Source organism: Cygnus olor, chromosome 9, assembly GCF_009769625.2.
Source record: "Cygnus olor isolate bCygOlo1 chromosome 9, bCygOlo1.pri.v2, whole genome shotgun sequence".
Taxonomy (NCBI): domain Eukaryota; kingdom Metazoa; phylum Chordata; class Aves; order Anseriformes; family Anatidae; genus Cygnus; species Cygnus olor.
The window spans coordinates 24,890,671-24,905,709 of NC_049177.1; the positions used below are offsets into that span (position 1 = coordinate 24,890,671).

General features: G+C 40.4%; 1 protein-coding gene and 1 long non-coding RNA gene across 3 annotated transcripts in view; one reads left to right on the forward strand and one right to left on the reverse strand.

The window, feature by feature from the left end:
* Positions 1-136: 136 nt before the first annotated feature.
* LOC121074589 lies at positions 137-11,324 on the forward strand. Of its 2 annotated transcripts, XR_005822425.1 has the most exons (7): positions 137-1,346; positions 3,405-3,542; positions 4,910-5,196; positions 6,566-6,732; positions 8,831-9,335; positions 9,805-9,863; positions 10,995-11,324. It is a non-coding gene; the product is annotated as an uncharacterized LOC121074589 (long non-coding RNA). The 2 variants fall into 2 exon arrangements; XR_005822424.1 differs by having other exon boundaries at positions 8,831-9,863.
* A 153-nt stretch (positions 11,325-11,477) lies between these two features.
* Positions 11,478-15,039, reverse strand: part of RSRC1 (arginine and serine rich coiled-coil 1) — a 144,370-nt gene continuing 140,808 nt past the window's right edge. The window contains 3 exon segments of the mRNA XM_040566891.1: positions 11,478-11,709; positions 12,942-13,088; positions 14,023-14,129. Of these exon segments, the coding sequence (XP_040422825.1) occupies positions 11,617-11,709; positions 12,942-13,088; positions 14,023-14,129 (347 nt within the window). The 3' untranslated portion in view covers positions 11,478-11,616.

The following is a 15,039-nucleotide window of genomic DNA, read 5'->3' on the forward strand; positions in this document are numbered from 1 at the left end:
GCCCGCCGCCCCGCCCCGGCCACGTGACGCGCGGCACCGCTGCCATGGCAACCGCGGGTCTCCCGCGCGCGGCCCCGCTCCAGAAGGTTCGGGGCTGAGGGGGCGCCGGGGGGCGCCCGGGGCTGAGGGAGAGATCCAGAGGGACCCGGTCAGCCCCGTGAGGGGACGGGCCCCTCAGGGCTGCTCCCTGCGCTCGGGAGCCGCGGGGAGCGTGGCTGGAGTACTTTTTAAAATAATCGTGGGTTTTGTTTGTTTTTTAATTTTATTTTTTTCCACTAGGTGGCAGTAAAATAAAGTCCGTGCGTCGTGAGGGGAAGGCAGTGCCCCCCACAGCTCAATGAGGGCCTGTGGTACGGCAGCGCTTGCCGCAGGAAGGGCAGCGGTAAAACACCTCACACCGCCTGGCGTTAAAACACGCCGTGACGAACTATTGCATAAAGTGCAGCGTTACACAAAAGCGAGGCCGAGACGGGCAAAACCCGCTTGGCGGGGACACGGACAGGCAGTGTACACCAGGACACCTTTCACTCCACATCTCCAAGGCACTCAGAAGACATATCCAAATGCTGAGGCTTTGCAGCAGTTCCCTTCCATACCTTGCCCGGCAGTTCCTGCTGTACTGCCTAACTGTGCGGCTCTGAGAGCGAAAATGGTTAGGGTTACTGCTTAAACAGAAAGGGAAAAATAGCTCTTTGTCTTCTCCGCAGGAAGAATCAGCTCCACGGCCTCCTGTAAGGGAGAAACCCCTCAGTAAAACCTGTCACTGGGCTTGGGCTTCAAAGGAAGGCTTCAGTAAGAGAGCGGAGCAAATATATAGGGAGTGTTACCTAGGCTTCCTGAGGAGCAGAGTGGCTGTGAACATGTGGGTGTGTTTGAAAGCTGCGGTTATACATAAACTTAGTCCTGAAAGAGGGTAGGTTGCAGGAATCAGGCTTACAGAAATCTCACCATTCTTCATAAAATGGGAGAATTATGGAGAAAAATGTGTATGTGTCAGGAAACATTCTTCTGGTCTAAATGGCAAAGTTTTTCAGAGCTGTGCGCCCCAGGTTGTTTCCTCTCACATCTCCTGCAGAGAGGCGGCGAAGGCTTCTTCCTCCCCTCCTCACCTCTTTTTCAATTTCCCAGCTTTTAGGGGAAGGACAAAAAAATGTGCCCTGGACAACCAGGTGGGATGAGAGAGCATGAGAGTGTTTATATGGCAGTCATGAAAGCAGATCCTTAGTCCCCCTAAGATCCATCATACTGCAGAAGCAGCCCTGCTGGTATTTGGCCCAAAGTGGAAAACCGACATAAAAGATGAATGAACTGAGCCTGCAATATTTTTGAAAAATATCTGTAATCGGGTAAGCATTGATTTTGCTGTCTACTGATGTAGACTTCTCTTTAGATCCTAGCAAGTGGTGATATTGCAGCCTTAAGATGCACTCCAAGTCTGAACAGTTGTTACAGTGAAAATGTTTATACTGACTGACCGGTGGGCAGGGAAGCATGACAGAAAAACGGTTACACATTGATTATCCAGGTGAAGTCTGTGAACTGTTTGTACATTTCTGATGAAAGATTAGCAAATAAAACAAATCAGGCTGTAGTCATGGAAGTGAACTCGAGTGCTTTGGGGCTTTTTGTAACAAAATCTTGTGCCAGTTATGATGTTATCAAAGAACTTTTTTATTGCTCAGAGACAGAATTCAAGCTTTGTTTTGAACCGCACACAAAAAATATTACAAACGTTGTGGTAATGTCATCTTTTGCACTCTAGTTAGTCTTTCAACCTACAGATTTTAAAGCTCTTTAAAACTCTGAAGCTAGATTCTATTTGTACTGGAAATGCAATATGCAGTAACTTTGCCATAGTGACTAGGTCATATACAGTGCTCATTTATTAATTACTTGTCATTATATTTTGATTAATAGACAGATACCATGGATCAAATTTTTTTTTTTTTGCTCTTATTGCAGTTCATTAATATCCATGACATGGTATGCTAGGTGGGTATTTATTACTTGCTACAAACCAGCAAAGTGAGTTTTTGTTAACATAACTAGCACGTCAGATATAAAATCCTGCAAATTCTTACCCACGTGGAGCTTTAACTTCTCAAAACGTATGTTTTAGGGCGGTTAACTTGTTTGCGGTTACTAACTAACTATTTTTTGACAATATTTTCTTGCAGTTTCTGAACATGGCACAAAACAGACTGCACGTTCAGTTAGTGCAGGGCAGCCTTTGTATGAATTCTGCCTTGTAATAAGAAACCCATTGCCTCTTCTGTACAATGATAAAAAGGAAATGTGGAGCCTTCCAACATCTGTAGAGAGTGCATCGTATCATCTACTGTTTGTTATTTAATTTTCTATGGAGTTAGACTCTGGAAGATGAAATTTCTTTCCAAGTCAGAGCAGATCCTGAGATGGATTACTGTGCAGATAACTGAGCAATATGAGTTCTAGTTATTGTTAATTTTTCGGCTGCTAGTGGGAAGATGGGCCCCGTTAGAAGTCAGCTCATTATGAGAGGCTCACTAACACGATAAAGTCAGTACTCTATTTGCACAGAGTGATATCTCTAATTGCTCAGGCCTTCTTATGGTTTGTGTCTGCTTGAGTTAGATTTCTTTTGTGTAGATAAAAAGACTTCTGTAAGAAATCACCTCAGTGCTACAGCACTGTCAGTCTGGAGGGCATCTCCAATGAGATTAATGATGTCTGCCTTAATATAAGAAAACTTTGCATAAATGAGATTATGGTTTCTGCTGAAACCTGCCAACTCTTATTCATTTGCAGTAAATATTATCTTTAATTAAAAGTTTTAAGGTATCTTGTTCCTGAACTAATGAGATCTACAGTGATTTCCCTTAGGAATTAATTTACCTTCTTAATTCTTATTCATTTTGGTGATATGACTGTTTACATCTGATTCAGACTTCAGAGCTTTGTTGAACATATTCATCTAGAACAAAAGGTCATTTTGCCATATTGACATCTTGTTGGTATTTATAATGCTCTGTTCTCTCTCAGTTCCGCAGATATTTGTTTAGGTTCCTGCCCCAAACATTTCCTACTAACACTTGTGTTCACCTTAACTCTTCACGCTGAGTGGCTCCTTTCTGGAGCGGTTTCACTTTGGCTTTTTTCCTGTTCCATCCAGAGCACAGATCAATTATAGCGAGGCTGAAAAGAGATCCCGATTGTGATCAACTTATTCAGTATTGTAGAGCTATGTAAGGTATATTAAAATATGTGAAAGGCATTTGGTGCAATTGCTGAGAAATACAGAAATATTTCTGACTCTCATCTGTGTAGTCATCAGCTACTGTTTTTCTACAAGGATTATGTTTAACCAGTAGGCATGCTTAACACTTGGAGGTGAAAATTGCCTAACTGCATACATGTTTAACTAGGCAAAGTGCCAGCCAGCAACTGGTTTGTTGGAATGCGAGCCAGAACCCATCTGAAGATTGTACACCAAAGGACGATGCTGCTGGCTAGATGTTAAGACGTACACGTACTATTGGGATAGCAAACATTTCTGTGTACAGGTACAGTCTGAGACTCACTTTGTGCTCTTCGTTCCATCAGGAAATAACCTTTAAAGCAACTGCTCTGTCTTTGAAGTTGATTAAGAAAAAGAGCAAGTATTTTACGTTAGCTGCTGTAGAAGCTCATTCCTAACTCTGTACTCGCACCACTGGTGGGTAAGAAACGTGTTTTGTGGCATCAACAGAGCGTGTGCTGGGACGAGCTATATACAGCATTGTCACCGGCTTCTGCAAGTTGTTGATAACCTTCCATTTATAACTTACTTGCAGACCAACTTCCTCCCATCACACACAAATTAGAGGATTATCAATAATGTATGAATTAATAACTAATGCTTGTGTGCTGTTGTCAGGGCAGCAAATATCATGTAGACTGCGAGACAGGTCCTCGCGTTGTGTCAAGTACATTTGAAGTCTTACGTATCTGGAAGGCTTCAGCGAAGTAAAAGGATGGGATTTTTGTGTTTCTTTGAGATAGTTGAAAGAACTGGTGAAATATATTCTGTTAGATTCAGAGAAATGTGAGAGATCTGCTCCCTCTTTAAAATCTACATTTGATTTCATTTACTTATTTAGTAGCTGTTTACAAAATACCAGTGTGAGAACTGTAGGAATTGCCAGATTGGATTACCTTATAAGAATGCGTGGTGTCCAGTGTCTTATTTATGAGTTACCAGATCTAGATGTTTCGTAAGAAACTGCTAGAAAGTGCACAACAGCGGTACGTGACACAGCCTGCCCTCGCAATAGCTCAGCATTGTAATACAAATTCATTTCCAAGACCTGCAGGATAAGCTTTTGTTTCTTTTAAAAATTATTGCAATGTCATTTTTCACATCCTCTGTGTAAACTATAAACCCACTTGAGAGTTTCTAAGCTTTTGACGTTAAGTACATCTTGTAGCAATGATTTCCTGGGTTTATTTTTCATTAAGTGAAACTGCATTTGTTTTAACCAGCCCTAATTTTCTGTTCTGTTCTTATTTTTGTATAGCAGGGTGAAAACGGAGGCTTATAAATCTATATAGTCTCATTCGTAAAAAAAATTAAGAAAACAAACAAACAAAAGAGTCAAAACCTGGTCGCAGTGGAGTGCTTATCAATGATTTCAGGATTTCGTCCAAAAATAATATTTGTTTAAGTGGGCTCCGTTGCCATCATGTACAGCAACTATTTAATTATAAGCACTATGGCAGCACACATTAAAGGATTAGGGAGCAGAGGGGATTTTATTCCTGAGTTACTCCAGTAATTCGCAGCTATCTCATTTTGCTGTTCCCAATGGCCAAACCACCAGACAATAAATGTTGAAGATGCTGAACCTGAGCAGTCTTCTGTGAGGTGACGTATTTATTTCTTAAATCGCAGCGACTGATCTCTCTGGCACTGGGAAGAAGAGAAAAAAAAAAAAACCCTCATACTCCAGTAACAGCACCATCGCAGCCGCAAGTTTTTTCTGATTACTGGGGCAAAGCCACTTGGTGCTTGCTCTGATGCTTCCTTCAGCAGTGCACACGGCCAACGGCAACGCGTGTGAGAGCTGATGGGGGCTCCTCTGTGCGCCAGAACTGGAGGCGTTCTGCCTTGAGATTCACAAACTGCTGGCTCCAGGAGTGAACGCAGCAAATGTATTCCTGCGGCAAAATCTGTATCAGGTGAGTAGCGAAGGCTGCCAAAACTGAGCTGAGGATTTGGCCACCAAGACGTAAAGTCAGCCAAACAAAAGTGCAAATCGCATGGTGTCACACACCCAGGGGCTAGGACAGCTAGGCAGCAAGAGCTGCCTGATTTACCTGCTGCCGGCACCAGCCAACCTCCAGAGGAACCTAAACCCGAGCGCTTCCCGGCTTCAAGCAGTTTGCACCACCTGGAGCCAGATTTCTCCACTACCTAAAACTGGTGACCACAGTTCAGACAGTGCCGTGTTTGTTCAAATAACAGAACTAATTCGAAAGGTCTTGCCTGCCGTAGGCTGTTTGTCTCTAAAACTAAAAATGAATCTTGCTCGTTGAGCAGAGAATATTAAAGCCACATTTAAATTAGCCCTGTAGAAAACAACTCTATTAAATGCACATCTTATCACAACATCACGTTTATACAGCTCAGAAATGATCACAGTATATGACTAGTTTCACAGGTAAGGCAAGAATTAATTGTCAGTTTTAATTGTCAAGAAGAGGTTTAATCAGTTCTAAAGAGAAAATGCCAACTTTTATTACACAATTACTTTTTAATTACATTTGCTGCAGCCCCTAACTTCCAAAAGTGCAGGGAAAGTTTAGTTCTGATTATCTATTGAGAACCAGCACAGTGTATTAAAACTAAGTCCTTTTTCTGAACTGTTTTGGAAAAAAAACCTGGTAACTGGTCACTTGGGGGCTCCGATCAGTTCTGCACTGTAGCCTTCCTTGTACAACCAAGCAATGTCAGAAGCAAGGTTGAAGGTAATTTGAGAGGACTCAGACAATCAGTGCTCGATCCCCAGTCAGTTTTGTAAGGCTCAGCAGTTACTATTTAAATTTAAAATGTATTGGCATAAATGAGGCATCCTTATGTCTTACATTTTTACAGTTAAAGTCTTTTACAGGTAGGCTTAAAGGCACAATGCAATTTCCAGAGGCTTAGGCATATTTTTTAGTGGAAGTGGCCTTTTGATAGTGTTGTTAAAAAACTGATTGCATTCCATCTGTAAAGTCAGCCCAACGCAGAGTATTTTGCAAAAGCAGTTTGTTATAAATTGTTGGTAAGTGTCAGATAAAAGCATCATTCTACTACAAGCAACTAGCGGTAGACATGTAATAACATTTACATTAATATTTTATTTAAATGTATAATCAATTCACATAGTCACCCAGCTCTGTAACTCGTATGAATACTGAAATAAGATGGCTATAACTTACAGAAAAATACTCTGAAATCACTGAAAAGGTATCCAAAAAACCCACATTCGACATTTTTACAAATGTTAGCAGTATTCAGGTCCCACTAATAATAATTAATGAGATTTGTTTGTCTTCCTCTCAGAACTGTAACTTGAAAATCCAGCTGTTGCCTCCAGCAGCCGGGAGCACCTGCAGCGCCCAGAGGAAGGTGACAGTCCTGTCCCCAGCAGGCAGTGCCAGAAGCTGCCCGTCACCGAGCTCACTGCCTGACGTTGTGGCAGGCTGCTTTAGGACAGAGATTTTCCCCTGGTAAAGTCCCCCAGGGACTGCACCAAATACATTGTACATGCTTGGGTTTTACCTGTTTGATCCGTATTTCTTATTTGAAAAGATTTAGATTCTAAGGCAGCAGTGCTCTGTCTTGATATCTGAACTCCAGCTCCAGTTAGGAAACAAAAAGGCAGGTTCGTTTTACGTGCACTTATTTATACAGCCTTTCTAGATGGCCACTGAGGTTCGTGTGACAACTGCGCTGGGACTGCAGAGACATCTAGTGGGAACGAGATTTTTACAGTGGCAGCTCAGCAAGCGCGCAACGGCACCTTTTAAACTACAGCCTTTTCAAAATACTGCGCTCAGAAATGGTCCCCAAGGGCTGAAAGGCTTCTCGTATCACCACTGCGGGACTACAGTTGTGCAGTCCTAATCCGTCTTATATTTCTAAAGAAGCAAAAGCAATAGCCAAGTAGCGGTTTTCATTTTCACCTGGGTTTAAGTAACATTAGAAAAAAAAAAATTCAGCTCGTGAAGCACGCTCTGATGGGTGGGAGCCCAGCCAGAAGTGAAGGACGGCTCTGCACTAGCACTAGGAGCTGAGCTCCCTCCTCCCCTTTCTGGGCTGAGCTTCAACTCCAGAAAGAGTACAAGTATCGTGTCACATCTCGTCCTGGAGTGGCAATTCCAGAGTGACTCAGTGTCTAAGTCTTGCTCCCCTGTGTCACATAATCTGGCCTGGCCACTGCTACTCTTTTTAATCTAGGTCTCAGCAAAGGAGGAAGACAGGGAGGGAAGGGAACAGAGTCAGGAAAAAAAATAATTAAGAAATACTACATTAAGTCGAAATTACAAATGGTGAAGTTTAAATTCTGCCGTAATAATACTTAGAGCATTGCTTTTTATTACTGCTACTATTTGAAGCCTTGTATCATAGGTGGATTAAGTCACGGGTTCAAGCTGATCTCTTCTGAAACAGGTTTCTAGAGTTCAAGGATCTCCACTAAAAATAACCTGCTTCTTGTAACTTGACAAATGGAAAACTATAATCACCAAGGAGGTTGGTTTTGGGTTACTGACGGCAAAACGGCCTTCGGGATCATTCAGTCCTGTTCATATCTGAGAGGTTGCAACAGAAGTAGCAAAATTTGATCTCCTGGCTGGCAGTGGTTTTGGAGCTAACATTATTTTAGTAGAAAAAAATCTTTCTAAAATATTGTAACCACTGTAATTTAAAACTGGACACAGCTAATTTTCAAGCAACTATCATAATAAAAAAAAAACAGTTGTGGAGATGCTGGATGACTGATGAAATCAGAAAGGGCCAGCAAACATTTTACCTGAAAGTTATCAAATCAAAATCAGTCGAGTTTGATTTTAATTGATGGTGGCTGTTCAGCAGGCTAAGTGAAATGAGTTTGCTAATGTAATTTCTAGGGGTAGAGGTCTTTGCTGACTACCAGAAGTCTGAAGGGATCAAGTTACAGCATTATCTTTTCACTCCTACACATGATTTGTCTAAGTCAGATTTAAGGTACTTTGGTATTATGAAGAACTTTGTGTTACAGCCAATTGTATCAGAGACGCACTGTCACACGTCCTGAATGACAAAACCTTATCGTAGCTGTCTCTCAGGGCTGCACAGTCCTCCTAATAGTTCTATGTTTTGGCTGGACAGCTAACAAACAGCTCTTTCTTTCCCTTTCTTAATCAGGAATCCATTCATTTTTACCAGGAGCATAGAATAAAGTACAAAATATGACAAAAAGAAATAAGGTCTTCACAGGCAAGAGGTTCTTGCCTTATTAAATTATACTGGTGTACACTGATACGAGTTTCATGTCCGTGTTACAACACAGTTAATACAATTTGTATCTGGCTATCTGATTAGGTAACACGTTCTGTCTTTTCCTAAAGTGAACACACCCCACATGTGGAACTTGTGGAGTGCACATGTATTTCGACACAACCATTGAAAATGCGCCTAAAGCTTATAAAATAATTTTGAGTAGTACGTTTTTCAAATTTCTCTCTAGTCTTGCAGTGCTGGTTATAGAATCAAGTTTATTTGTAATGTTGCTGCCTTCTTCCATACTTCATTTCTGATGTTCAAATATCTGTCTACCTTTGACAGGAAAATGAATAATTTATCACAGGATGCTTGCTATTCAAGTAAAAGCAAAAGAAGGAAATAGAGAGTTTACACAACTTGAATCAAGAGTGCTGTGGTAAACATTTACACTTATAACCCCACGGATTGGCCTTATACAACCTTTATTTTACTCTACAAGAGCAAACTCAGTGGAACAGCTTCTATTTTTGCTGAAAGTTAAGCTGCAAAATCAGCAACGGCAGGTTCTCAGAAAGGCGGAGTGCTGATCCAGCGCCCCTTAATAGGGCTCAGCTTTGGAAAGCACCGAGAGCCACTGCAAACGAATTTTGCAGAAGGCCACGAACATCACAAGGATCAGTGCTTTGAACATCCAGCTTCACCAAAGGCAATGAGGGAGCCACAAGAAGATTGCAACTCACTTGCAAGATGCAACACCTGGCATTGCTCAGATTGCTGCTCAACTCTGTGTGAAACCTTACCTTCATTAATCGCACACTTGAGCATCACCGACTCGATTTAGGCATCTGTAAGCATCTGTATTGTATGAATTCACAGGTTTCTAACAACAAGGATAGTGCACTTGCTAATTTGTAACAGATGGTACCAAGTTAAAAACCCAATTCTGACAAGTCCTTCTCCCAGCACCACCAGCTTCATAAACTTAAGTACATGTAATGAATGTTCAAAATAGGAGTTGGGAGAAGGTGAGAGAATATAGGGCCTAAAGCAGAAGAAACTGCTTCTTAAGTGAACTGTTTCCACAGAGACATTGGGGCAATAAACAAGTTAAATATTTCATTAAAACTACCGAATTCTGAATGGTTCTTTTAGTGGTTATTCTGATCACTAGTCTGCAACTGGAACCGTAGAAATCAACTTGACAAGGATTTGCTCCGTGTCTCAAATTATGTTTGGCATATCTCAGTACAGGACTGTATATTCAGCCTTTCAGTGCATTTCAGAAGATCTAAGTGCTATTTCCATTTTCTTTCCAGATCTTGCTCACAATTCTCCTTCAGCACAGACAAATTTAATTATCGATTGCTTAGAAATGGTACGTACACCCTGTTATTACCACTAAGTTATTTACTTTGGTTTGTAGAATTTTCTTAATAACATGTAGGGATGCAAATTAAATAAAAAGAATCATTTTGCATCAAATAAAACTACTAGAATTATCTGACATGATGTGTGAAAAAGAGGAATTTAATCCTGCACCTTATGTAGGGATCACACAGTTTTTTATTTACTATGAAAGAAACATAGAAAGCGATTAGAAAACAGGACAACGACAGATATTTGCCACTTGAAAATGCTGAAATGAAACAAGAGAAACAACTTTTTTTCCACTTTTTGTTGGAGACAAGATAGTCTTGAAACACAGATAGCCATTTTAATGCAGGACCACGTAAAACTAACAGTGTTCACAATGAAAAATTAAAAACATGTTAGAATGCAAATTTAATACATTTTCCATCAATGATCTAAACAAAAATAAGACGACCAAAGTACATTTCCAGAATCTTTTTCCCTCTGATTGTTTTTACTGCAGATCTGAGAACAAGGAAAAGTAAACTTAAAAAAAAAAAGGCCTTACGAATTTCTTCATTCCCAAAGGAAAGCTCAGGCAGGTAATTCAATGAGATATTTATGTCCAGCAGTTGGAGGCTTATTTTACTCTTCTCTTGATGCAATAGTTTTCTCACAGATTTACCAGACACCTCAAAAGAAATACTTTTGTATTTTATTTGGTTGATCTCTGGTATTTAGTTAGATGATGGACAGATTTCTTTTTTTTAAAATATACTTGAGGGATAAGCTTGATATGGTCAAATGTGACTAATCTCCCATTATTTTAAAGTCACACTTGGACAAATGGAAACTTCATATACTGAAAACTGTCTGTACAGTGAAAGGTATTTCATTAGTCTTTTTGACAAATGTCTGTATCAGAAGACACAATCTTTGTGTTATTTCCCATTAAGAATTCAGAGAAGACTGTCGTTTCCTTATTATCGATCGTTTTAATATGCTTAAAATTGCATAGGAAATAGTTATTGAAAACTGCTGAAAATGTAACAAATTTATTTAAAAGGTTAACATAGTTTTTCCTTACATCTGCTCCAGGATGCTAACAGTAGCGGGCAGATATTCAGGGAAATTTAAAACATTTCTTTCCACTCAGGACCACTAGAAGTGAGGACCCCGGACAAGGCTGGAGCGGGCGGATGAGCGCATCAATTCAGAACAGCCCCTCAGCGAGGAGACCGTCCACAGATGTTCAGGATTCAAAAACTGCTCCCGTAACGCAAAGCGGAAGCAAGACGAGATAACAGCAACATAATTTGCCCTGAATCCTTCTTCGGCTGCAAAAGATCTAATGGCCCAGGGCGGTATCATTTGTACTCCTACTGTCTGCGCACTGGTAAATCTGAACTTTCTTTGACAGTCTTATTTTTTTCATTTATCTTTAAACTGCTACACGGTTATATATTTGGGGGGATTGGGAGGTATAAAATTACGTCTCCTTGGGCTGTCAAGTCTGCACCCAAGAGGAATCCAGTACAGAAAAAGCAAATTACATTGCTCTGATAGCCTTCCCTTCTCAGCGCTACAAGTAACCCAGCAATGAGTTAGGGGAAAAAACTGAGGATAGAACACTCTTGTTTATTCAGATGAAATATTTATTCTCTGTACATCTCATACTGAGTATTAAAATCCCCTCAAAAGACAAAAAATAAAACATTTAATGGTAGAATTTCTTAGCATTCATCGAGAACTTGTATACGATGGTCACAGGAGTTTGCTCAGGCCACCGGACTGCCCATCAGCCTTTCCTGCCGAAGTGCCATCAGCCTCTGAAACCACTTCTCTTCTGCTTCTGCCTTCTCGATAAACAGCTGAGAGAAGAAGGGGGGGAAGAAGAAAAGTAGTCAAAAGTCATTAAACTTTCTGTTTGTTATAGTGTGTTGAAATACATACTGACTATTTCAATGCTAAGAACAGAAGCTCAGCTGCACGTGGGTGTTAAAATAGTGAAATAAACACAGTAGTAAAGGTTGAGACTCCAGTAATTTGAAAGCCAAGATATTCTACCTTCAGTCTCCCTCTGAAACAATGAGTTTGTTGATTTGTGTAGGTCTTGCATCATTGTTAGCCATATCCAGTATTAAAAACTTGCATTAGTTTAGTTACTGCAAGTCATTTTTAACTTGCTAATTCTTAAAAATAAATAAATATATACTCGTATTTCCAATTAAAAGTGTTCACAAAGGAATTTGCATAAGTTTAGCTCCAATAATATATTATTAACTCTATCAGGTAGTTAAAGCTTTGGGATTTGGTAAAATGGGTAAGTTCTGAGTCTTCTATCAGCTTTCCGAATGGACGAACCAAAACCAATTTTCCTGAATTTTTATGGACATAGAAAGGATTTAAAATTCCCCATCAGTCAACAAGTGAGCTACTTTGTTATAAAATGTGTTCGTAACTCAAAAACTGCATCATTTTTTAACAGAACTTGGTGTTTTGACTGGATGAATGAGTGTGATTGATTGTATATTTTTCCCATTGTATAACTGAAAATAAAACTTAGATTTATTTTTTTTTAACATTTTTTACAATGCTCAGATAGCTTCTCAACACAGTTCCCTCTAAGAAAATCTTAAAACATTCATACAGGTTTTCACTGCTTAGTTTTCCTATCTAACTTTCCTAAATCCCTAAGTATGTGTCCTTGCATTTCTGTTGCCAAGCACTTGTTTTACTGTCCAGGTCAGGTGACTCAATCAGTAACAGGACTTAGCAGCAATGTCTGTTAAAATACGTATCAGTTAAAATGCAAGTGAAAAGTCTTTTTCTTTTTTTTAATTAAAAGAAAAAAGGCAAAAAGATGTTTCACTTGCATTCACATGGCTTTTAGCCAAGAAGCTGGTGAACCTCCTCTTGTCATTTTCCTCTGTTGGATTATGCAAGGAAAGTAATCCTTTTTGAGCCAGTGAGCGGCCCATTAGTAAACAGTCTCCAGACCACAGATTATTTGATGGGCAAAACTGTTGTTAGGTCATGTGAACCTGCTCTCATTGAATGCGCTGCGTTGTTCTACAGATAACGTAAATATTGACACACTTACATTTGGATGTGCTAAGGAATTATCGTCCTGGTATTTGATGGCAGTAGGAATATTGGCAGGTGCTGTTTCTTTTTCGGGAGCAGATGCTTCAACAGTTCCCGCTCCTATTGTTACAGGTTCGTGTTTTAGTTCAGTAGGCTCTATTGACTAAAAAGAAAGAAACACATCTGAGTATTTTATCCTCAAACTCCCAGCCATGATAGGATCTTAACCAAGCATTCAACTTTCTTTGAATGCCCACAAAAGGATCCTCATGCGAATACTTCTCAGCGTGCTTAGCAGGAACTGACTGGGCATGGACTAACACCTCCGGAGCGAACACACGGAGAGGAAGTACTGCCAAAGGCAAGGAGAGAGTTTGCAGAACTGTAGCTTTGTTTTATTTTTTGGATCGCCTTCTGAAGAAGCTGCGTGAACTTCCCAGATACTTCTGGAAAAACAATAAACTGCATGTTGGGGAAACATACAGTGATGATTCAAAATCCTTTGCTGTCAGGTGGAAAAACTGAACCAACACTTTGCTTACATATTGCCAAAGACAAAAGTGCCCGAGTTCCCTAGAAAACTTGGCAGCCAAAATGCAGGTAGAGTTCTGAAGCCTGGATGTCTCACATTAGGTTTTTGGAAAGCTGTCTGAAAATGAAGCCATTTCATTTCAGTGAGTAAAAATGGTCTTGAACTCTGTTTTCAGTTCAGCAGAATTAAAAACACTGATCTCTACCCTTAATTGCAATGCAAGTGTCTGATTACTTTTGGATTTTAATCCTTCTGCTTTTCCTTAAAAAAATCTTCATGACTTGATATGATTTAAAAATAATTTTTAAAAACCGGAGTTCTGCTGCCTAGTTACAATGTACAATCAAACCAGTGGACTTCACTGAAACTGTTACGCATTTAAGTGTGTTCTTCCTCGCACACCACACAAGAACATGAGAGAGTCGCTGTCCAAACTCTGACTCCAGTGGTGGGACTTAGGGTTGTCAACATCGATGCTCTTTCATCCGTGGAAACTGTATTCATAGCGCAGATTCCACCTGACTCTGAAAGGATTACGCACCAAGAAAGGATATTGAAAACTTACCTTTTTGACTTCTTTACTTGATCTGAATGTCTGTGGAACAAAGGAGTCACTTTCAATAGCTTCAATTTCTTTCACTCGTTTCACTTGCTCTACTAGGGTGGCTTGGTCTACAAAAAGAAGGTGCAATGTCAGTACACATTACTGTAAGCCTAGGATAAAAGCCGTGTCTAAGCAATGTCTTGAATATATCTTACTGCAGTGCATACCAGGAAAAGAAAAAAAACACAATTTGCAATGCAGCCTAAAATATTCTATTACACAAAAAATCATTCTCCTTTAGTAAAAATAACAACAGTGAGTGGGCTGTTACTGTTGAAGGCATGACACCATTCCAGATGTTAAGAATTTGCTGGAGAAGTCCTTGCAGGACAACTGCTAGATTTATGGCATGGGAATTTCCCAGAGAAGGTAAGGGATCGTGGCCAGAACAACCAACACGGTGGAGTCCAGTCTGCGTGCAGTAGTAAAACTACTTCTCCTTGTACCAAGGTGAATTTTGCTTTGGCTGTGGATGCCCAGAGACGTGCCGCCACCCCTGTTCTCGTGACAAGCTACATCACGAGTTCTGTACGGCTTGTTCATTGCAGTACAGCTGACAAAAAAGTGTTTGCTTTACTGCCGGTTTCATTTTCTGCTTCTTCAGATTCAGAGCTCAGTTAATCTTCGTTACCAACTTCTGTGTCTAACTGCAGTGACAAGCAAATCTGGAATTCATTCTTCTAACTGCATGCTCCCACTTACAACGTTAACCAATTTATCTCCAGCTTATTTACTTCTGAACGCCAGATGCTTTCTGCACCCGTATGTTGGGGCCACCCTGAGACGGTCGAGGCGGTGTGTCAGGCGGCAGTGGGCAGTCTCTGTGAAGAGCACTATAGCACAGGTGAGGCAGACAAAAGAGATATAACTTGCAAGAAGCCTCCAAAAAGCTCCAGCTTTGGCAAAGGTCAACCCAGCAGCTGTGCTACAGCAAAGCTTGAGTTCGTACTTAAGCATAATTCTTTTGGGTTAAAAAGG